This window comes from Nomascus leucogenys, chromosome 19, assembly GCF_006542625.1.
Source record: "Nomascus leucogenys isolate Asia chromosome 19, Asia_NLE_v1, whole genome shotgun sequence".
In the NCBI taxonomy this organism is placed as follows: domain Eukaryota; kingdom Metazoa; phylum Chordata; class Mammalia; order Primates; family Hylobatidae; genus Nomascus; species Nomascus leucogenys.
Window position 1 is genome coordinate 1,232,263 of NC_044399.1, and position 24,906 is coordinate 1,257,168.

The 24,906-nt window shown below is 50.8% G+C and overlaps 1 protein-coding gene across 1 annotated transcript in view; it reads left to right on the forward strand.

Moving 5' to 3' along the window:
• TPO (thyroid peroxidase) overlaps positions 1 to 23,977 on the forward strand; it is an 86,837-nt gene extending 62,860 nt beyond the window's left edge. The window contains 7 exon segments of the mRNA XM_030799838.1: positions 508 to 766; positions 5,071 to 5,214; positions 5,217 to 5,240; positions 12,395 to 12,632; positions 14,854 to 15,062; positions 15,448 to 15,618; positions 23,847 to 23,977. Coding sequence (XP_030655698.1) covers positions 508 to 766; positions 5,071 to 5,214; positions 5,217 to 5,240; positions 12,395 to 12,632; positions 14,854 to 15,062; positions 15,448 to 15,618; positions 23,847 to 23,953 — 1,152 coding nt within the window. The 3' untranslated portion in view covers positions 23,954 to 23,977.
• The last annotated feature ends 929 nt before the right edge of the window (positions 23,978 to 24,906 follow it).

The window sequence follows — 24,906 nt, forward strand, 5'->3', positions numbered from 1 at the left end:
ACATAATTCTCCTGGGACCATGTGTCAACTCGTAATTTCCAGGCAGGCCCTATGATTGCAACTGTAATTTTCCATTGACAGAGCTCTCTGCCGTACAACATGCTTTGATTTAATCCTCACGAAGGCTCTAGGAATTAGGTATCATTGTTGCTTTGTAGAAAAGGGAACTGCTCCCAACTGTCAATCATCCAGCCAGGAGTCGAGCTGCCCAGCCTGGCCCGGTGACCGTTGTTGGCTCCACAGAGGCGCTGTCTCTTGCCACTGCCAGCCCCATCACCACCCTGGGAAGGAGGCTCTCTAGTCAGCCCTATAAACGCACCTCCTGAATATCCATGAAAAAGATCAACAAGAAGACCTTTCTGGGAAGTTCAGCTGAGGCCTTTATTGCAAGGCGAGAAGGTCCAGCTTCCTGGGGATGTCAAGAAAGATCCTCTTCCCCACTGCCGCTCAAGGCGACCCTCCTCTGGTATCCTGGGCCTCACTGAGATGCTTTTCCTTTCCGCACAGATCATCACCCTGAGGGATTACATCCCCAGGATCCTGGGACCTGAGGCCTTCCAGCAGTACGTGGGTCCCTATGAAGGCTATGACTCCACCGCCAACCCCACTGTGTCCAACGTGTTCTCCACAGCCGCCTTCCGCTTCGGCCATGCCACGATCCACCCGATGGTGAGGAGGTTGGACGCCAGCTTCCAGGAGCACCCCGATCTGCCTGGGCTGTGGCTGCACGAGGCCTTCTTCAGCCCATGGACACTCCTCCGCGGAGGTGAGTGAGTGCGGTCCCTGCAGCTGGTCCCCGTGAAGTCTCCCTTCTTTTTTTTAATTTTTTTTTATTATACTTTAAGTTCTAGGGTACATGTGCACAACATGCAGGTTTGTTACATAGGGTATACGTGTGCTGTGTTGGTTTGCTGCACCCATTAACTCGTAATTTACATTAGGTATTTCTCCTAATGCTATCCCTCCCCCTGCCCCCCACCTCACAACGATGGGGTGTGATGATCCCTACCCTGTGTCCAAGTGTTCTCATTGTTCAATTCCAACTTATGAGTGAGAACATGTGGTGTTTGGTTTTTTGTCCTTGTGATAGTTTGCTCAGAATAATGGTTTCCAGCTGTATCCATGTCCCTGCAAAGGACACGAACTCATTCTTTTTTATGGCTGCATAGTATTCCATGGTGTGTATGTGCCACATTTTCTTAATCTAGTCTATCACTGATGGACATTTGGCTTGGTTCCAAGTCTTTGCTATTTTAAATAGTGCCACAATAAACATATGTGTGCATATGTCTTTACAGTAGCATGATTTATAATCCTTTGGGTATATACCCAGTAATTGGATCGCTGGGTCAAATGATATTTCTATTTCTAGATCCTTGAGGAATCGCCACACTGTCTTCCACAATGGTTGAACTAATTTACACTCCCATCAACAGTGTAAAAGCATTCCTTTTCTCCACATCCTCTCCAGCATCTGTTGTTTCCTGACTTTTTAATGATCGCCATTCTAACTGGTGTGAGATGGTATCTCATTGTGGTTTTAATTTGCATTCCTCTAATGACCTGTGATGATGAACATTTTTTCACGTGTCTGTTGGCTGCATAAATGTCTTCTTTTAAGAAGTGTCTGTTCCTATCCTTTGCCCACTTATTGATGTGGGTTGTTTGTTTTTTTCTTGTAAATTCATTTGCATTCTTTGTAGATTCTGGATATTAGCCCTTTGTCAGATGGGTAGATGGCAAAAATTTTCTCCCATTCTGTAGGTTGCCTATTCACTCTGATGGTAGTTTCTTTTGCTGTACAGAAGCTCTTTAGTTTAATTAGATCCCATTTGTCTATTTTGGCTTTTGTTGCCATTGCTTTTGGTGTTTTAGTCATGAAGTCCTTGCCCATGTCTATGTCCTGAATGGTATTACCTAGGTTTACTTCTAGGGTTTTTATGGTTTTAGATCTAACATTTAAGTCTTTAATCCATCTTGAATTAATTTTTGTATAAGGTGTAAGGAAGGGATCCAGTTTCAGCTTTCTGTATATGGCTAGCCAGTTTTCCCAGCACCATTTATTAAATAGGGAATCCTTTCCCCATTTCTTGTTTTTGTCAGGTTTGTCAAAGATCAGATGGTTGTAGATGTGTGGTGTTATTTCTGAGGCCTCTGTTCTGTTCCATTGGTCTATATATCTGTTTTGGTACAAGTACCATGCTGTTTTGGTTACTGTAGCCTTGTAGTATAGTTTGAAGTCAGGTAGCGTGATGCCTCCAGCTTTGTTCTTTTTGCTTAGGGTTTTCTTGGCAATGCAGGCTCTTTTTTGGTTCCATATGAACTTTAAAGTAGTTTTTTCCAATTCAGTGAAGAAAGTCATTGGTAGCTTGATGGGGATGGCATTGAATGTATAAATCACCTTGGGCAGTATGGCCATTTTCATGATATTGATTCTTCCTGTCCATGAGCATGGAATGTTTTTCCATTTGTTTGTGTCCTCTTTTATTTCATTGAGCAGTGGTTTGTAGTTCTCCTTGAAGAGGTCCTTCACATCCCTTGTAAGTTGAATTCCTACGTATTTTATTCTCTTTGTAGCAATTGTGAATGGGAGTTCACTGACTTGGCTCTCTGTTTGTGTGTTATTGGTGTATAGGATTGCTTGTGATTTTTGCACATTGATTTTGTATCCTGAGACTTTGCTGAAGTTGCTTATCAGCTTAAGGAGATTTTGGGCTGAGACAAGGCGGTTTTCTAGATATACAATCATGTCATCTGCAAACAGGGACAATTTGACTTCCTCTTTTCCTAATTGAATACCCTTTATTTCTTTCTCTTGCCTGATTGCCCTGGCCAGAACTTCCAGCACTATGTTGAATAGGAGTGGTGAGAGAGGGCATCCCTGTCTTGTGCCAGTTTTCAAATGGAATACTTCCAGTTTTTGCCCATTCAGTATGATATGTGGTTTTGTCATAAATAGGAGTGGTCATAAATAGGAGTGGTGAGAGAGGGCATCCCTGTCTTATGCCAGTTTTCAAACGGAATACTTCCAGTTTTTGCCCATTCAGTATGATATGTGGGTTTGTCATAAATAGCTCTTATTATTTTGAGATACGTCCCATGAATACCTAGTTTATCAAGAGTTTTTAGCATGAAGGGCTGTTGAATTTTGTCAAAGGTCTTTTGGCATCTATTGGGATAATCATGTGGTTTTTGTCGTTGGTTCTGTTTATGTGATGGGTTATGTTTATTGATTTACATATGTTGAACCAGCCTTGCATCCCAGGGATAAAGCCGACTTGTTCGTGGTGGATAAGCTTTTTGATGTGCTGCTGGATTCAGTTTGCCAGTATTTTATTGAGGATTTTCACATGGATGTTCATCAGGTCTCCCTTCTTTCTTACGACTCATCGCAGCCATGCAGACCTTCCGTATGGGCACATTTGCTGATCCTACACAAGGTTTTTAATATATGTGGGGAAAACAAATGTGTTTAAAGCATTTTAAAAGGCTAAACTGGGCCAGGCACAGTGGCTCACGCCTGTAATCCCAGCACTTTGGGAGGCTGAGGCAGGTGGATCACTTGAGGTCGGGAGTGTGAGACCAGCCTGGCCAACATGGTGAAACCCCGTCTTTACTAAAAATACAAAAAAAAAAAAAAGTTAGCTGGGTGTGGTGGTGGGTGCCTGTAGTCAGCTACACAGGAGGCTGTGGCAGGAGAATCGCTTGAACCTGGGAGGCAGAGGTTGCAGGTGAGCCGAGATCTCGCCATTGCATTCCAGACTGGGCAACAGAGTGAAACTCCATTTCAAAATAAAATAAAATAAAAATAAAAGGCTAAACTGTTCTACAGTTATGATCAGCACCACCATCTTTAGAATGTTAATGATGGGTTACCTTTGGAAGTTAAATATTTGGGAGGAAATTATCCTATTCCCCAATTAGTTTTTTTGGAAGGGTTATTTTTAAGCCTCCCCATTTTTTCTTTATATTCCTTTCCCAGTACTCTGTATGTCTTTCTGGGAGCTTCTAACCTGTCTCAAAAGTTGACCGGCTCCAGGTGTAGTGGGGAGTGGGGAGGGCAGGGGTGCTGCAGTGTGTCCAGCGATACCTGCTTAGATGACAGCTGAGTCATGCACAGTGCGCCAGAGAGGCAGGGGCCGGCCTGGCCCTCAGCAGGTGCCCGGCATTTGAAGACACCCAGGTCATCCCACACAGGACGATGCACGTCGTGATTTCTAAGTCTTCCTTTTGGGCATCTTAAGGCCAAACTGATCCTTTAAAGACTCTGGTGGCATGCAGTGGTGGGTTCACGTGCCATTGAGAGAGAGGAACCCTGACAGGTGGTGGGGCCTGCTTTCTACACGGGGCCTTTGGAGATGACAGCAACAGTGGTCCCCAGGCACCCTGGCCACCCCCTCAGCTAAGCTGAGTCTTCCTTTCACTGTTCTGGATGTTAGAATTCAGCAAACGCTTCTTTTTTTTTTTGTAATCTTTCTGTTGCTGAGAAATAAAACAAAAAGCTTTAAAAACTGGTGGGCTCCTTCTCCAGACCCCTTTCTGAGGGTCCATCCCCCATGAGCCTCATCATCAGTGCCAGCCCAGTGGTTCACCCGCCAGCAAGGGCAGTGTCCTGAGGACATTCAGGAGACTCTGGAATCACACAAGCTGAATTCATGAACTTACACGAAGATTTGCTAAGGATAAGATTGAGATATTGGGCCGGGCGCAGGGCTCACGTCTGTAATCCTAGCACTTTGAGAGGCCAAGGCAGGGGATCACCAGGTCAGGAGATTGAGACCATCCTGGCTAACATGGTGAAACCCCAGCTCTACTAAAAATACAAAAAAGAAATTAGCCAAGTGTGGTAGCGGGCACCTGTAGTCCCAGCTACTCAGGAGGCTGAGGCAGGAGAATGGCGTGAACCCGGGAGGCGGAGCTTGCAGTGAGCTGAGATCACCACTGTGCTCCAGCCTGGGCGACAGAAAGAGCGAGACTCCATCTTAAAAAAAAAAAAAAAAGATTGAGATATTGTTGTTTCTCTAGAACTGAGCCGAGAACTGTCCTTGCCTTGTGCATGGTATTTTCCAGGTGGTTTGGACCCACTAATACGAGGCCTTCTTGCAAGACCAGCCAAACTGCAGGTGCAGGATCAGCTGATGAATGAGGAGCTGACGGAAAGGCTCTTTGTGCTGTCCAATTCCAGCACCTTGGATCTGGCGTCCATCAACCTGCAGAGGGCCGGGACCACGGGCTGCCAGGTCTGCCAGTTCCTTCCCTTGCACACCTCATGCAGCTGCTGCGGGATTTGCCGAGCTAGTAACCTGCTGCTAGAGAAACTGATTTACAGTAAAACAATCGCAAATCTAACGCCTTCTAAGCAATGGCTCTTAAAGGGCTCCAGTTCATTCAGCTAAAGAGGCCACTTCCAGCTTTTCTTAGAGATAGAAATGGCACGAAGAGGGTGGTTCTGAACCTCCCAGGAATGTATGAGCTGGGACCTTGAGAAACAGCCACTTCTAGTAGAGGGAGGAGGCAGTGCGCAGGCAGACAATGGCAGGTCTGTGTCTGGCGTCCCAGGAAGCTCCTGGGATGGCTAGAGTGCCCCCCTCCCTTTCTCCTCCCCACCACAAGGTCCCAGGGCCTGCAGAGATCATTCCACCACATCAGGACTGCTGTTAACTAACTGGTCCAAGCTGGCCCCTGGCAGGAGTGGCTGCTTCTCTCAAGCCAGCAGCCCCTTGTGCTTCCCACACCCCACCTGGCTCCTGCCTTTCCCAGGCCCCACCCTGCAGCCTCCTCCCTGACCTGCCCAGTTCCCAACTCCCTGACCTCAGGCCCACCTCAGGCTTCCCTCCTCTGGGCTCCTAGGTGGTTTGGTTGTCTGGTCAACCTGCAGCACCTGTCTAGACCTGATCCCCTGACACCTCGTATTCTGTGTGCGGCTCCGTTCTCTCCATGTACCCTAAGAGGTTGGGAGGTGCCCTCCTGTTGTGTGTGGGTGACATGTAAGATGGACAGTGCTGCTAAGTCCTGTCGTGCCCCGTCCCTGGGCCTTCCTCTGTCCCCTGGCCCTTCCCCCATCCCTATCTTCCTCACCAGTGGCGTCTGGAAGGGCTGGGATCAGCAGCCACACAGGCTGTGAATATCTGGGGACTAAATGTGAGTTGGGAGGATGCAGAAGGGGCCCCCATGTGTGTCAGGATAACGCACACTGTCCCCCTCACTCCCTGCACCCAAACACAGCTGCTTCCTTGTTACCAGAGCTCAGGGAGCACAGCCCACACATGCCTTCACACACCGGGCACACACCTGCACATGCCTGCACATGCCTGGCACATGCCCAGCACATACCCAGCACACACCTGCCCACACATGCCTAGCACACACCTGCACAGGCCTGCCCACGCCTGCACATGCCCAGCACATACCCAGCACACACCTGCACATGCCTGCACATACCCAGCACATACCCAGCACATACCCAGCACACACCAGCACATGGCCACACATGCCCAGCACATATTCAGCACACACCAGCACATGCCACACATGCCCAGCACATACCCACACATGCCCAGCACATACCCAGCACACACCAGCACATGCCCAGCACATACCCAGCACATACCCAGCACACACCAGCACATGCCCACACATGCCCAGCACATACCCACACATGCCCAGCACATACCCAGCACATGCCTGCACACGCCTTGCCTCTGGCTGGGACCCCCTTTGCTGCTGGCCCTGCTCAGGCCCCATAGCTTGATCTCCTCATGTTCCCATTGCTAACTTCCCTGAGCTAACTGCGCCAGAGAGCAGGCGACCCCTTCCCGGCTCTCACAACCCCCACCTTCCTCTGCTTCACTTTTCACCAACTGAAATGTGGCCAAAGGCAAAACCCACATTCCCACTGGCCTGCGGGTCTCCCCGTAGATCATAAACCCCAGAGGAAGGGCTGTGTTTCAGGGCTGGGGTCGTTAGCACCCAGAACCGTCGACTGGCACAGAACAGACACTTAGGGAACCCTCACTGAATGAATGAATGAGTGAATGAATGAATGAATCGCTAGCACCCAGAACCATCGACTGGCACAGAACAGACACTTAGGGAACCCTCACTGAATGAATGAATGAGTGAATGAATGAATGGAATCGCTAGCACCCAGAACGTCGACTGGCACAGAACAGACACTTAGGGAACCCTCACTGAATGAATGAATGGGTGAATGAATGAATGAATCGCTAGCACCCAGAACCGTCGACTGGCACAGAACACACACTTAGGGAACCCTCACTGAATGAATGAATGAGTGAATGAATGAATGAATCGCTAGCACCCAGAACCGTCGACTGGCACAGAACACGCACTTAGGGAACCCTCACTGAATGAATGAATGAGTGAATGAATGAATGAATCGCTAGCACCCAGAACCGTCGACTGGCACAGAACAGACACTTAGGGAACCCTCACTGAATGAATGAATGAGTGAATGAATGAATGAATCGCTAGCACCCAGAACCGTCGACTGGCACAGAACACCCACTTAGGGAACCCTCACTGAATGAATGAATGAGTGAATGAATGAATGAATCGTTAGCACCCAGAACCGTCGACTGGCACAGAACACGCACTTAGGGAACCCTCACTGAATGAATGAATGAGTGAATGAATGAATGAATGAATGAATCGCTAGCACCAGAACCGTCGACTGGCACAGAACAGACACTTAGGGAACCCTCACTGAATGAATGAATGAGTGAATGAATGAATGAATCGCTAGCACCCAGAACCGTCGACTGGCACAGAACAGACACTTAGGGAACCCTCACTGAATGAATGAATGAGTGAATGAATGAATGAATCGCTAGCACCCAGAACCGTCGACTGGCACAGAACACGCACTTAGGGAACCCTCACTGAATGAATGAATGAGTGAATGAATGAATGAATGAATGAATCGCTAGCACCCAGAACCGTCGACTGGCACAGAACAGACACTTAGGGAACCCTCACTGAATGAATGAATGAGTGAATGAATGAATGAATGAATGAATCGCTAGCACCCAGAACCGTCGACTGGCACAGAACACCCACTTAGGGAACCCTCACTGAATGAATGAATGAGTGAATGAATGAATGAATCGTTAGCACCCAGAACCGTCGACTGGCACAGAACACGCACTTAGGGAACCCTCACTGAATGAATGAATGAGTGAATGAATGAATGAATCGCTAGCACCCAGAACCGTCGACTGGCACAGAACAGACACTTAGGGAACCCTCACTGAATGAATGAATGAGTGAATGAATGAATGAATCGCTAGCACCCAGAACCGTCGACTGGCACAGAACACGCACTTAGGGAACCCTCACTGAATGAATGAATGAATGAATGGGCGAATAAACGCTGACAAGGACAGAAGGGCCTAGTGGGAAGGGAACAGGAGTAAGACCAGCACACAGCCAGACTTGTGTTCAGAAGACCTGGGATTGGACCTGAGGAGTTCAATTTTGGATGAATCAGTTAATTAACCTGTATGTTTCCCAGTTCCTCCCCTGAGCACCCAGGACAGTAGAGTCAACCTCATTTTGAGTGTCGGGGACACACACACAAGAGTGCTTGGTGTAAGCACACAGGAGGAGTCATGACACAGCATTGTAAGAGCTGCCACGTGGGTCCTACACAGGAGGAGTCATGACACAGCATTGTAAGAGCTGCCACGTGGGTCCCACATAGGAGGAGTCATGACACAGCAGTATAAGAGCTGCCACGTGGGTCCCACACAGGGACGAGTCTTGACACAGCAGTGTAAGAGCTTCCACGTGGGTCCCACACAGGAGGAGTCATGACACAGCCGTGTAAGAGCTGCCACGTGGGTCCCACACAGGAGGAGTCATGACACAGCAGTGTAAGAGCTGCCACATGGGTCCCACACAGGGACGAGTCATGACACAGCAGTGTAAGAGCTGCCACACGTGGTCCCACACAGGGAGGAGTCATGACACAGCATTGTAAGAGCTGCCACGTGGGTCCCACACAGGAGGAGTCATGACACAGCATTGTAAGAGCTGCCACGTGGGTCCCACACAGGAGGAGTCATGACACAGCAGTGTAAGAGCGGCCACGTGGGTCCCACACAGGAGAGTCATGACACAGCAATGTAAGAGCTGCCACGTGGGTCCCACACAGGAGAGTCATGACACAGCAGTGTAAGAGGTGCCACGTGGGTCCCACACAGGAGAGTCATGACACAGCGGTGTAAGAGCTGCCACGCGTGGGTCCCACACAGGAGTCGTGACACAGCAGTATAAGAGCTGCCACGCGTGGGTCCCTGCGGCCTGCAGTTCAAAGCCCACTGCATGTGTTAGCACTCTATACCCCAGCCACCGTAGAAGGCCGGGCTGCGATCACTTTCTAAAAGATGGATCAAGAGACTGAAGCACAGACAGTTTAGGCAACTTCCCCAGGTCTGAATTCCAGTACCTGGAGGCATCGATGCACCAGAAAGGCCACAAACCTGACAGAGGCTTCATTAGATCTGATCAGTTGGATCCGAGGATAAATTAGATAAAAGAGAAACGCTGGTGTCTCAGCAAGCTGAGCTGCTGCGATGGTGATTTCCACTGCGCCCTGAAAGCCTTTGTTGTGCTTTACGGGGAATATAAAATGTACAACCTTCCCCAAAACACTTTTTTGCTGCTGGGCACAGTGGCTCACACCTGTAATCCCAGCACTTTGGGAGGCCGAGGCGGGCAGATCACGAGTTCAGGAGTTCAAGACCAGCCTGGCCAGATGGTGAAACCCTGTCTCTACTAAAAATACAAAAAATCAGCTGGGCGTGGTGACAGCACCTGTAATCCCAGCTACTTGAGAGACTGAGGCAGGAGAATTGCTTGAACCCAGGAGGCAGAGATTGCAGTGAGACGAGATCACACGCCTCTGCACTCCAGCCTGGGTGACACAGCGAGACTCAGTCAAAACGACAACAACAAAAAACACTTTTTCTGCATTCCTGTTTCTGCGGTGTCTCCCACAGGCAGGGACATCTGAAGTGATGTTGTTTCTTCCCAGCTCTGTGGCCTCTGGAGCTGTGATGAGCTTCAGCCTCCATGTCTCCTTCCCAGGCCTTGCACGTTTTCCCTCTAGAGTTGGAAAAAGATGCAAATATGTTTCCTCTTAGAGCAATAAGAAAGGAAAATACCCTTCTAACTTCGTTATTTTTTCTTTTTAAAATTAAGATTTCCATCTCTCACAGGTATTAGAAATGGTTTAATTATTTTGGACTACTTAAACAGTTCGACAGTGGTCTAAAATGACTATATAGAAACTTTCTCTCCTCATTTCAGAACTTTAATTTGCTCATTATTTTGGTTTCTCACTAGTCTGAAAATAACTGATTCTTTTAGTAAATATTTAGTGAAATAACTGCTGTGTCCGCCAAGCCCTGTGGCAAGCAATGGGCGTCTGTTTTCTATATAAACCGAGTGTCTACAGGTTACCTGTTCCTGGAGCTGAGAAGTTTGTGGGGTATGTTTGGTATGGTCTAGGCTAAAGTAGATTGCGGGATAAAGATGACATTTTGTTGGAGGTGCTGAGGTGGAGAGACACAGGTGCCTCTTGACGGGGCAAAGCACTTCCCGGTGGCTTTGATGAGAGGGCTGGGATGGCCCATTTGGAGAGAGAAAACGAGAGTGGTTTCTGCAGATCACAGGGCGGCAGAGCCCACTACGGACAGCAGGAGTCAGGCTGAGGCAGCGCAGCTTCTCACGGGGGCTGGGGGGAACCCTTGCCAGACGCAGCAGTGCCAGGCCTATGGGGCCAGCCAAGGGGGGTGACTCTAGCAGCACAAGAGTCAGACACACACTTGTTCCTCCTGATGGTGAACCAGGGAGCCGCCCTTTAAGAAATGGACTCAATGGCACCTGACAGCAGTTTTCTGAAAGCTCAGGATTTTTTTGTTTTTTGTTTTTTGTTTTTTTGAGACGAAGTCTCACTCTTGTCACCCAGGCTGGAGAGCAACGGGGTGATCTCAGCTCACTGCAACCTCCATCTCCCAGGTTCAAGCAATTCTCCTGCCCCAGCCTCCTGAGTAGCTGGGATTACAGGCACCCGCCACCACGCCCAGCTAATTTTTGTATTTTTAATACAGATGGAGTTTCACCATGCTGGCCAGGCTGGTCTCAAACTCCTGACCTCAGGCAATCCACCCGCCTCGGCCTCCAAAAGTGCTGGGATTACAGGCGTGAGCCACCGCATCTGGCCTCTAGAAGCTCAGATTTTGAATCTCACTCGTGCCTTCCTCTTTCACTTTGCCCATTCTTCCAATCTGTCTTCTTCCAAGTTGTTCCCACCCCTTGGCTCCATGAGTCTGTTTATCACATGGGCATCCCCTTCCTAGACCAACTGGAGGATGCCCGGCTATTTCTCCCAGTTCTGTTTGGTCTAAACATGAGACACCATGAGGCCCAACCTTCTGTCCCATGAAAGCCTCACTGCCCCTGGGGGGAACCGGCCCAGTGCTCACATGTTGCTGTGCGTGCACTTGTCCGGGACTTCTGCTGGGAGCCTGTGGTGGGCAGGGCGCTGAGGGTAGAACCAGAGACAGTCTTAGCTAAAGCACTGCACAGGGCAGGTGGGTGAGTAGAGACAGTAGCAGAGGCCCTGGGCGGCGCTCTGATCAGACCCCGCGGGAGTGAGGGTCGCCCATCCTTGAGGAGGGAGCACTTCTGGAGGAGGCGACAGCTGAACCAAGAAGAGTGGATGAGGGACGAAGGCGGATGTGAGGAGGGAGGCACAGGGAGGGGCACGAGTGTCAGGCAAAGGCGCAGCCACAGAGTCAGACCATGGATAGGGGCCTGGGAAGGGAGCAGCTCAGGCTTGGGTCAGCAAGCAGGAGGAGTGAGAAGAGAGGCTAGGGATTCACCAGGGTTCTCAGCAAGAAAAGATCTCCAGTCTTCAATATGGAGATGAGTGGCCAAAGATATTTGTGTGTGTGTGTGTGCATGTGTGTGTGTGAGTGTGTGGGGGGGGGTAGGGGGCACGTGCTGGCTTTTGTGTGTGCTCCTGATGTCATTGTGGGAGGCAAATCCTGAAGAGAATGCGGAGCTGTTTCGGTTGCCCTGTAGAGGCGAGAACTAAGCACAGGCTGGGCGATAACAGGAATGCACTTAGATGTCGTTGACTGGGCATTCTTGCTGTCTCCAGCTCCTTTATGAACAAACCCTGCAAAAAGAGCTCTGGCATCCGAGCTGGAACATCCTAGCCTGGCAAACTGCCGGGCAGTGTCACAGGGTGGGACAGGACTCTGTCCTGCTGCGCTTCCAGTCTCGGGGACCATGACGTGAGTGAGATGGGCTGAACAAAGGTTCAGGTCTGTGAGAGAAACCCTGCAGCCTCTCCCCTGTGCAGGTTACAATGAGTGGAGGGAGTTCTGCGGCCTGCCTCGCCTGGAGACCCCCGCTGACCTGAGCACAGCCATCGCCAGCAGGAGCGTGGCCGACAAGATCCTGGACTTGTACAAGCATCCTGACAACATCGATGTCTGGCTGGGAGGCTTAGCTGAAAACTTCCTCCCCAGGGCTCGGACAGGGCCCTTGTTTGCCTGTCTCATCGGGAAGCAGATGAAGGCTCTGCGGGATGGTGACTGGTAGGTTCCTGCACAGAGGCGGGTGGTTTGCATTGGTTCTGAAGCCAGCCAGACCTGCATTCAAATTCCGGCTCCACCGTTCAACTCTTACGTAAGCCTGGTCAGGTTGTTTCTCCCACCCACAGCTTCCTTAACCTAGAACAGTGTTTTTATAACGAGCAACTACAAAGCACATAGCACTTAGAATGGGAGCTAGCGCTGATTTTTCCTAGATCCAACCACACGAGCAAGCAGGCACATAACACAAATTGGACACACTCATGACAGCCCTGAGACTGCATTCCATCCCCCACATCCCCTGACAACGCCCGGGAAAGCACAGAGGTGGACAGTGGCTCAGGCGCATACACAGGCCATGCCCGGCGTTCATGGATGCCTCTGGGCTGGACAGGCCTTCCCCGCGCCCCAGCCCCCGCCTGCAGATAGCAGACGCTTGCCGGTAGCAGAAAGCCGAGGTCCCGCTTTGCCTGCCTGGTACATGTCTGCTCCCTCCACAAGTTCAACCTAGAATTTGGAGGTTTGTACTGGAGGGAGTCAGAGCCAGATCCTGTTCCCATCTGACTGAGTCCATGCCCCCTGTAGAAGCAGGTACACAGGATACCAGTGTTAGGATTTCAGAACAACACAGACAAAAACAATGGGAAAATGTTTTCTTTTGCTTTTAAAGACATCCCTACCTATCCAATTCTCTCTCTATTTTTGGTAGTCACTGTGCCGAGGTCAGATTTTTGTTGTAAAGGATCTGTACTCTTCCCAGAGAGTGCACCTGCCACATGCCGGGGCTTCTGTCCTTTCCCCGGTGTGACTTTTATCTGTAATTTCTGAGATGCAGCATTTCGAAGAGCTACGAACACCTGGGGAGAAATCACCAGGGGAATTTGTCTCCCTCATAGCTGTGTCTTCAGCAAACGTGCGGTTTGGAATTCTCTGGGACATGGGAAGCCACTAGCTCAGAAGGGGGAAGATTTCGCCAGCTTGCCCCATACGTGTGTCTCCCATGCGTGTTTTATGCCACCCATGGTGGAAGCTCCATCTGAAATCAGTGCAGAGGCAGCTGGCAGATTCCTAGGGTGGTACCCCCAATTTCTCATCCTATGTATTAATGACCAAAAATCTCCCCAATGCAAAAATGGGATCAATTAACTTAGGTATAGTGGGGCCTCTTTTTCATGTTCTAAGAGGAATTCATCCCCGTGATGGGAACCAGAAGAGTTTTACATGGCAGGGGAGATGCACATGGGAGATGCACACGGGAGATGCACACGGGAGATGCACACGGGAGATGCACACGGGAGATGCACATGGGAGATGCACATGGGAGATGCATGCTTTACGGCATTCAGGCCGGGAGCTATTGAGGCTTTGGCAACCATTTTCATATTTTGAGAGGAAAGTGGGACTTCATTTCTTCACATTGCAATTTTCTTGATTAATTATGGCCTGGAGGAAGAAGCTGAAGGTAGAGAGACTGTGCAGGGCACCTTGACTTCAGAGTAGAGAGCAGCACCCTCTAAAATAGTTGAATTTGCTGTCATTATTCTTGCTTTTAATACAGCAATACACCCCAGATTACAGCAATGCAGCACAATAGTTGCTCATAGTCAACCAGCAAAGTGGCTCTGAGCCCCTCTTCCATCTGACGCCGCTCGTTCAGACAGCCAGGTGCATGCTGTGCTGCCCCTTCACATCTCGCCCTCCTGCAGGTCCTCAGCGCCTGCACCTGCGCGGCCCCGGGTGCTCGGGGGTCTGGGCAGACGCCACAGGGTCTCCTGCAGGTCCTCAGTGCCTGCACCTGCGCGGCCCCGGGTGCTCGGGGGTCTGGGCAGATGCCACAGGGTCTCCTGCAGGTCCTCAGTGCCTGCACCTGCGCGGCCCGGGTGCTCGGGGGGCTGGGCAGACGCCACAGGGGCTCCTGCAGGTCCTCAGTGCCTGCACCTGCGCGGCCCCGGGTGCTCGGGGGTCTGGGCAGACGCCACAGGGTCTCCTGCAGGTCCTCAGTGCCTGCACCTGAGTGGTCCCGGGTGCTCGGGGGTCTGGGCAGACGCCACAGGGTCTCCTGCAGGTCCTCAGCGCCTGCACCTGCGCGGCCCCGGGTGCTGGGAGTCTGGGCAGACGCCGCAGTAGAGGCTGGCAGCACACAGCAGTGGGCGGCTGGTCCTGAGTGCCTGCCCTGGGGGTTCTCCATGCACCATGACCTTACTCACTGTCTCCTTCTCTGGAGGTTTTGGTGGGAGAACAGCCACATCTTCACGGATGCTCAGAGGCGTGAGCTGGAGAAGCACTCCCTGTCTCGGGTCATCTGTGACAACACCGGCCTCACCAGGGTGCCCGTGGATGCCTTCCAAGTCGGAAAATTCCCTGAAGACTTTGAGTCTTGTGACAGCATCCCTGGCATGAACCTGGAGGCCTGGAGGGAAACCTTTCCTCAAGGTAATGTTTGGTCTCTTCTCACACCACGTTATAGCACGTGCATCTCATCAAACAAAGCTTATCTTCCCCAGGAGCTGATTTTAACTTTTCACTGTTTAGAAAACAGTGTCAACGCCCTGCCTTACACCCTCAGGGCAGCTCCCGGGGCGGGGCGGGACCCTTCTCTAGTGAGAAAGGAACTGGAGGCCTAGAGAAAGGGAGCCAGCGGGGCCCGACCTGGGAAGTGGCCGTGTGTGCTGCGTGGGTGCTCAGTGACTGACCACAGCAGGGCTCCCGGCCTCGGCACCAGCCCCTCCAGGGCACAAGCACACCGTGACAGGGACGTTGGTGTGTGGTTTTCTTTTCTCGCAGTTTGACTACATGTCAACCTGTCCACATTTCATAGACGACAAGTGTGGCTTCCCGGAGAGCGTGGAGAATGGAGACTTTGTGCACTGTGAGGAGTCTGGGAGGCGCGTGCTGGTGTATTCCTGCCGGCACGGGTATGAGCTCCAAGGCCAGGAGCAGCTCACCTGCACCCAGGAAGGATGGGATTTCCAGCCTCCCCTCTGCAAAGGTCAGTCCTTCCTTTAATGACAATTACAAAACATCTGCATGTTTCTCATATAAATTAACAATGCAATGTCATTGAAAGTTTCTTCGCCAAAAGGTGCTTCCGAAACTGTTATCTTCCCAGGAGCGATTTGAGGATAGAAAGCAAGGGCTCTCCCCTTGGCCATGTTCCCAGCGGGCCTCTTTCTAGGTAGTGAGGCCTCAGGACAGGCACATGGAATCGTGCCAATGGGGTCACCGGTGAGGGAAGAGAGAGGAGTCCGTGAGTTCCAGGCAAAGTTGGGGTGAACTCGCAGGGGCGCTTTCTCAAAGGGAACACAGCAGCAAACATCTCCACTCCAGGAACCCATAGAGTAAGGCTCGCCTCCACCTCCTACAGGTGGCTGATTCCCAAGCCCATGCGTGGTCCTCCTCCAGCCACTGGGTTCCACTCCCAGCCTCCCGCATGTTTAGGTGTGGACAGGTGTGGCCTCCCGTGGTAATTTGAGAGCAGGATGGGGAGGCACCTTACAGGCCGAAAGGCAAGACAGCCGTGGGCCACCTCCACCTGCTCCTCCCATGCGGGTGTCAGCCCAGGGCAGCTGGGAGCAGGTGTGCTGGACAACAGAGCCTCCCAGGGGAAGAGCCGGGTACTGGGGTCCCTCTGCGGGGAGCAGCAGAATGAGAGTCCCCGTCTGACTGTTCTGAGACAGAGCCCTCGGTGCGACTCCTGAGGCTGGGGCTTCCTGTCAGAGCAGCTCGCGTTCCCCAACTACTTCAGAAATGCTCTGCAACAAAACCTGGGCCACTGGTTCTGGTCTCATGGGCCGGTGGGGTCAGGGCAGGCAGGGGCAGGAATGGCTGCTGTTCTCGGAGGAAGGTTGCTCAGACGATACTCACCAGCAATCTTTAGAAGGCCAACCAGCTGCCTTCAGGGACTGCAATTTAGGGGAGGAAAATTGGCATCAGACTCACAGCCTCCTGTGAGCTACCTGCTATGAGCTGCACTTACCTAGACTGCAGAAGAAAGAGATGGTCTCATGCAAGAATCTGGCTGGTTTGCAAGCAGAAATAAAAGCAAAGTCCACAGTTTTCAGTTTTCTCAGAGTTTTCAGAAGATGAGAGTCCTGGAGCCAGTGCTTTGGGAGACCCAGGTGAGAGAATCCTTTGAGGCCAGGAGTTCAAGACCAGCCTGAGAAACATAGTGAAACCCCATCTCTACCAAAAAAAAGACCTGGAGGGGGATGGCGTGATAAGTTGCACAAGGTCAATGTGCTCAGTGCCATTGAACTGTACATTTAAAAATGGCTGAGGTGGTAAATTTTACATTATGTATAATTTAGCACAATAACAAAATTTCCATTTCAATTTTGAAAGTCCAAAATGTTTGTCCTTGAAGGGTTGCAGTGGCCAACTGCTTCCAGACCCTCAGTCATAAAGGGAGAGGCTGAGACCCTGTGTGCACCAGAGACCCACCAGGACTCCGTGCTGTGGCAGGGGTCAGGTAGGGGTGCGGCTCCTGCCAAGTCTGCGGTCTCAGGTGCCCTCCCGGGAGCCACTTTCCCATTAAGACAGGAGAGAAGGGATGAGGAGAGGAAGAAGCAAAGCTGGCTGGGGAACAGTGCCTGGGAAATAACTTTCAGAGTCTCTAACAGCACAGGGCGCTGCCTGGGCATAGATAGGGCAGAGGTCTGCTCCACAGGTGAGGGAGGTGTCATCACTGGAAACCAGCCTGGGCTGGAAACCCTCTGTTTAAACTGGTAATTCCACAATGTCAGATTTGCAGACGTGCTCCCCTGCTGCATTTTGGGATTGGTCATGAATGACGGTGTACAAGGAAATCACCCAGAGATTAGACAGTGCCCCAGAGAACAGCAGACCAGGATGTCTCTCCCAGAGAACTTTCCAGAAGCCTCAGTGATAGATACACAACTACTCTGTCGGGTGATGACGTCTGTGTAAACTCGTGGTTGCTGTTAACACTATTGCATGACTCCTGGCCGTAGGCTCTGCCGCTGACCCTTCAGTGACAAAAGGATCATGAATCGCAAGGTTTTCCTGTTCCCTTGGCTTAGAGACTGTGCAAACTTGAAATGGCCACTTCACCCACGATTCCTGCTTTTCCCTGTTGGCATTACAGCTAAGGAATTGACGGCAGGTGCTTCAGGGCATAGCACGCTGCGTGTTCTATGTTAACAAGCCTTCCTACGGTGCATTTCACTGTACACCTGCGTCTTGCCCAAATACCCAGATGTGTCACGTGACCATTTTAGTTTCATTTTAAGTATGGATGACCCCGAAGTGCTATTCACAGGGATCTTCAAGGTGCAAATAAAAGATGGGTGAGATCTTAGAGTGGATCAGGAAGGGAGACCGCTGGTGTCCTGCAACCTGCCTGTGTGGAGCTGCCCCCCGTGCGCGTGCCCTCTGACCTTCCGCCTGGGACGTTGCTCGTCTGTCTCCTAAATGAGGAATGCTCCTCCAGCCTCCTCTAGACCATCCTATGCCATCAAAATCACTCTTCTGTTCTTTCTTTTTTTGGATTTATTTTATGTTATTATTATTATACTTTAAGTTTTAGGGTACATGTGCACAATGTGCAGGTTTGTTACATATGTATCCATGTGCCATGCTGGTGTGCTGCACCCATTAACTCGTCATTTAGCATTAGGTATATCTCCTAATGCTGTCCCTCCCCCCTCCCCACAACAGTCCCCGGAGTGTGATGTTCCCCTTCCTGTGTCCATGTGTTCTCATTGTTCAATTCCCACCTGTGAGTGACAACATGTGGTGTTTGGTTTTTTGTCCTTGAGATAGTTTACTGAGAATGATGATTTCCAGTTTCATCCATGTCCCTACAAAGGACATGAACTCATCCTTTTTTATGGCTGCATAGTATTCCATGTTGTATATGTGCCACATTTTCTTAATCCAGTCTATTGTTGGACATTTGGGTTGGTTCCAAGTCTTTGCTATTGTGAATGGTGCTGCAATAAACATACATGTGCATGTGTCTTTATAGCAGCATGATTTATAGTCCTTTGGGTATATACCCAGTAATGGGATGGCTGGGTCAAATGGTATTTCTAGATCTAGATCCCTGAGGAATTGCCACACTGACTTCCACAATGGTTGAACTAGTTTACAGTCCCACCAACAGTGCAAAAGTGTTCCTATTTCTCCACCTCCTCTCCAGCACCTGTTGTTTCCTGACTGTTTAATGATGGCCATTCTAATTGGTGTGAGATGGTATCTCATTGTGGTTTTGATTTGCATTTCTCTGATGGCCAGTGATGATGAGCATTTTTTCATGTGTTTTTTGGCTGCATAAATGTCTTCTTTTGGGAAGTGTCTGTTCATATCCTTTGCCCACTTTTTGATGGGGTTGTTTTTTTCTTGTAAATTTGTTTGAGTTCATTGTATATTCTGGATATTAGCCCTTTGTCAGATGAGTGGGTTGCGAAAATTTTCTCCCATTTTGTAGGTTGCCTGTTCACTGTGATGGTAGTTTCTTTTGCTGTGCAGAAGCTCTTTAATTAGATCCCATTTGTCAATTTTGGCTTTGTTGCCACTGCTTTTGGTGTTTTAGACATGAAGTCCTTGCCCACGCCTATGTCCTGAATGGTATTGCCTAGGTTTTCTTCTAAGGTTTTTATGGTTTTAGGTCTAACATGTAAGTCTTTAATCCATCTTGAATTAATTTTTGTATAAGGTGTAAGGAAGGGATCCAGTTTCAGCTTTCTACATATGGCTAGCCAGTTTCATTTATCTTCCTTGATTTTTAGTCCAACAATTAACAGCTGTCTGAAGTTAAGATCCATTGTAAGAAGGACTATTTCTCAACCAGTCTGGGTGCTCCCGAGGGTGCAGGAGTGTTTCTCAGCATGGTCCATGCACAGCAGCCAGTGCTCCTGGCAGGCTCCCCGGCTGCAGCAACAACATCACCAAGCAGCTTATTACACCTGCGGCATCTGGGGCCACCACAATCCCTGAGTCAGAATCCACACTCTTCACAAGACCCCATTAGACTGTGTATGTGAAGGTCTGAGACACGCGTCGGCCAACCCTAACTCGTCTTCTCTCTCTAGTTCACTAACTTGGGCCCAACTTCATGTTCTCCTGCCACAGACATTTCAGTAGCCATTTAATCTGTCTCCCAAAAGTGCTGAGCCTTTGTGTGCCTCCACGTTTTCAAATGCGAAGTGAGGACGGGAATAAGGCATCGATTTAAATTAGTTATAAATGCACAGTACAAAGAGCGGGGTGCAGGCCTGTGGTTATTAACACTGTGTGCTCAGGAGCTGTGCTCTGAATGCCGGGACGGCCACACCCAGAACCATTGCGCTGCAGTTAGCAGGGTGTCTGTTGACTTGGAAGAGTGTTGGTGACAAGCCACTCAATAAACATGTAAGCTACACAGCAATGTGTGCATTTGGGAATCTGTTCAGGTTTTTTTTTAAGCAGTGGGCCACCGGCACACACATCACTTTGATGAGTGTCCTCCTGAATGTGAGGGGAGCCCTAGGCTCTGCCCCAGAACCTGTGAATACTGGAGACCTCAGCAGCCTGAGATGGGAACAGGGAGGAGAGACTGCTAACCTTCATCGATACAACTCTTTTTTTGTTCGTTTTATCACATCTATAATTAAAATATATCTTAGAAATAAATGACAAAACTCAAAACTCTGGTACAAATGCGTGTGCACAAATATTTTTACCACAGCTGTTCCCTGCACTAGAAGTTTCAAAATCAAGAATCACAAGGGAAAAAGTATAACAGACAGGAAGCTTTACGTTTATGCTAAATTGATAAGAATATACGTACTCAAGGAGATCCTCAGTGAAACCTCATCAACACGTCTGTGGCTACAGAAAGGAAGGCTGCGGGCTTAACTGAATATTTAATACAGTAAAACGAATAGTATTTGCTGCTCTCTTCTCTACTCAAATTCTACTTATTCACTCAAACTCATTCACATAAAAACTTGATATTAAGGCCAGGTGTGGTGGCTTATGCCCGTAATCCCAGCACTTTGGGAGGCCAAGGCGGGTGGATCATGAAGTCAGTTCAACACCAGCCTAGCCAAGATGGTGAAACCCCATCTCTACTAAAAATACAAAAAAGAAAAATTAGCCGGGCATGGTGATGGGTGCCTGTAATCCCAGCTACCCAGGAGGCTGAGGCAAGAGAATTGCTTGAACTCGGGAGGTGGAGGTTTCAATGAGCCGAGATTGCACCACTGCACTCCAGCCTGGGCGACAGAATGAGACTCCATCTCCAAAAAAAAAAAAAAAAGCTGGCAAATGCATTGCAGTGAGTCTCCTCTGAGTGCCTTGATGTTGCGAATTTCAAATAGATAAAAAGCTGTGAGTCAGTGGCTTTTTCCATGAGTTATTGTCAGGAGGTTATACAGTAAACGAATATACATAAATGCTTTGTGCGTATTACGGAAAATACAGTTTGCAACCAGTACTAATTTGCTTAGAGAGATGGAAACATCTGTGCCTATCTGCACGCTCAGTACACATGGAGACTGTGGACGCCATGGTCGTCTGCACACTCACTGCGCGTGGAGACGTGCGGACACCACGGCTGCTCTAATTGAAACTCACGGCGAAGCAGAGAGCAGAGCCTCGGCCTCCATGCATGTGGCTCTGGTATCTGGGGACACTGCGGCTGAGGCTGGTTTCCTCCTCTGTCGGGAGCGCTGCTCTTCAGACAGGGCTGATTTGTCCCCCGCTTCCTGTCCATCCTGGGAAGGAGACCTACACAGCGCTGGCCCCTGACTCGGCCTTCTGCTTAGAAGAAACTGACTGTGGGTGGAGGGTTGTGGGCCAAACTGTGCCCCCAAAAAGCTATGCTCAAGTTCTAGCCCCGTGTACCTCTGCATGTGGCGTGATGAAGACGCAAGGCCTTTGCAGGTGCCATCGAGTTAAAATGAGGCTGTCGGGTGCATCCTGCTCCAATGCGCAGTGTCCTCGTAGGAAGAGGAGACAAGACACAGAGAGACGGGACCGTGTGGAGACCCAGGATGGAAACAAAGCATCTGCCAGGCATGGGACCCCCAGGAGCCAGAGCATGCAGGAAGGACGCCCCCGCACTCCGCCGAGAGCCTGCTGAAGGAGCACCGCCCGGCCGACACCCTGATTTCAGACCTGTGACCTCCAGAACTCTCGGAGGGTGCATTTCTGTTGTTTGGCGCCATCCACTTTGTGATGATTTTTCCCAGCAGCCACAGGGAACTCATACCCAGGATGAGAACTGCAGGGATGGGGTGAGGAGAGGGGGCGGAAGCTGCTCCAAGGGAACTCCCTGAGAGGGATGCAGGGATGTGTTGGCGGCTGCCGTTCCCATTCTGAGGACCCCATCGCACATCCCAGGGGATGAAGAAGAGAAAATGGGCCTGCAGCATTCATGGGTGATGACTTTGATTTTTTATGCGATCATGATGGAAACACTCCCCTACCCCAGGGGCGGCTGCAGATGCCTTCACACAGCTCCGGTGCTTCACAGCTCTGCATAACGGGATGCAGGAGGGGCTGGTTCCAGGGACAGCTTTAGCCAAGAAAGACCTTCTAGGTTTAACAGCCTTGACGTGGTTACCTATACATAAAACACTTTAATAGCTGCTGCAAGATAGAGACAGTTAACAGTAGCCGATAGTCAATAGCTTCAATCCTTTGAAATTTCTTGACTTTTTCTTCTTTTTATTTTTTTGAGACAGAGTCTCACTCTGTCACCCAGGCTGGAGTGCAGTGGTACAATCTCTGCTCACTGCAACCTCCGCTTCCTGGGCTCAAGTGATTCTCCTGCCTCAGCCTCCTGAGTAGCTGGGATTACAGGCACCCACCACTGCATCCAGCTCATTTTTGTATTTTTAGTGGAGAGGGGATTTCACCATGTTGGCCAGGCTGGGCTCAAACTCCTGACCTCAGGTGATCTGCCCACCTTAGCCTCCCAAAGTGCTGGGATTACAGGCATAAGCCACCAGACCCGACTTCTTATACTCTTATAGAATGGTTGTCATTATCAATAATGTCATTTTTAAAGACTGTGCCATTTAGAAAGCCTGAGATATCCCCGACACCCTGCTAGCTGTCATAAGCATCGTCTTTGATTCCACGCCCGTTTTTTCCCAGCCGACATAATTATACCCATTCTGTAACTGAGAAAACCAGCATGGGCCAGCCTCCCCCGGGTCAGGAGTGGGCAGTCCTGTCCAGTGCAGCTCCTCGCCCTGGGGAGCAGGGGGGCAGCAGACCACCCCAGCTGGCCTTCCAGGCCTCACGGGTCTCCGGCACTGGATCGCCTGAGCACTGCTCAGGTTCACACATTCTCACCGTCCTGGGGTGGCCGAGTCGGGGGCCAAGACCCTGTGGCCTATGTGGACCCCGGCTCTTCCACTCAGCGGCGAGACTGGGGAGAGTCCCTCCACCCCTCCCAGTGCCTTCGCTCTGTCTGGGGGTGTCATCAGCACCAGGGCCCCAGGAGTGCAGGGAGGTTGCTGCCTCCAGCCTGGCCCTCGGCGGAGGCTGCACCCAGGCCAGCTCTGTTCCCTCCAAACAGAGCAGCTCCTGGAAGAGGTCACGTCCCCAGCACTGACAGCACCTGTTCCATTTGGAGAATGTGCACTGGGCATGTGGAGCAGATCTGTGACATGCTACTGCTTGTTTTCTAAAATTGGCCAGAAAAGGAATATTATTTGAACAAAATGTACAGCAGGTTATCTGGAAACATAAGCCTAGGGGATGAGGTACTAGGTTGTAGGATTCGTGTGCAGGGGGAGCAGGAGGGGACTCCACATCCTCACTGGCGGTGGCAGGTGGCCCCAGTCCTTGCTCTCAGAGGACCCGTCGGCCAGCTGGGAGCATCTGCCTGGGCGAAGCAGACCCTGCCCACCCTCACCCTGGCCCCTTCCTGCCGCCATGTCCTGCACTTGGCCACATTCCACCTTCCCCTATCCCAGGCAAACCCTAATTTCCTCCAGGAAGGCTCCTGTGACTCGGGCCTGAGCGAGCCCCAGTGTGTGGACTCCCTGCAGGCTCAGAGCCCACGGCCAGCGCACATCTGTCTGCTCCTCATTACCTTTTCGGATGTGCGGGGAGCAGGGGGGCAGTTACCCCTAGACCAGGTGGGATGGCAGGCAAAAGGCTGACCTCCGCAGAGAGAAGCACCTCCCAGAACGGGGGCGCTCACGGGAGAAGGGGGTGCAGCCGCTTCCTCTCACCTGTATGGCCTTGTGTGTCTGGCAGATGTGAACGAGTGTGCAGACGGCGCCCACCCCCCTGCCACGCCTCCGCGAGGTGCAGAAACACCAAGGGCGGCTTCCAGTGCCTCTGTGCGGACCCCTATGAGTTAGGAGACGATGGGAGAACCTGCATAGGTGAGGCTGTTCCCCTCTCTCTCTGTCCGTCCATTTGCGGGTTCTTGTAAAATGAAGAAAAGTGTGTTCAAGTTAGGCAACTGTCAATCACCATCTTGATTGGGAAGGGCAGAGATGAATAAGACACCAAGCCCACGGTGCCCGAGGGGCGTCTGCACTGTGCTGCGGGCGGAGGATGCACTTCGTGTGCCTGCTGTCTGTGCAGAGACCCTCAGTGCATGCTGAGGCTGGGGGCGGCAGCCAGAATGCATTTCCAGACAAGGCCCACACGTGTATACCCAGCCTAGATCACACCCCAGACAAGAAACCTATGAAACAGGCAGAATCCATTACAGACCCATCCATCACCTCTCCTCCTTCTGGGCCCACTCCCCAAACGCACCCGACTGCACCCTGACCAGGGCCAGCAGCACAGCGGCCTGCCTGTCTCCCACCTCCACCTCCAGATGTCCCCACCCGGCATGGATGGCCTTGCCCCATCCCCCAGCTCTGCACTCAGCTCAGGGACAGCGTCTTCCTCACCGCTGCCTCCAAGCCAGGTGCCAGCTACACCCAAACTTTTGACCAATTTCCTCCCCTGAAAATTGTGGCTCTTAAGTAAGCACTATCTTTAATCTTCATTTTATAGAAGACGATACTAGTGATAAGAGAGGGCGAGACACGCTCCTGGTCACGCAGCCACTCCATAGCTGGCCGGGAATTTGTGTTAATAGTTTGGCTTCCAGCTCTTATACTAGACTCGAGTTACAGACAGACTTCCTCTGAGCTACTGTCACAGGGGAGTGAGGTCTCCCGAAAGAACCAAGTGCAAGACCCAAATGCAGCAAAGGCAGCTGGGACGTCCAGCCAGGGCGGAGGGGGTCAGTGCAAAACGCTTCATAGCTCAACTTCATGAAGGGGGTTCTGCTAAACTGGAATGATAGGATTTT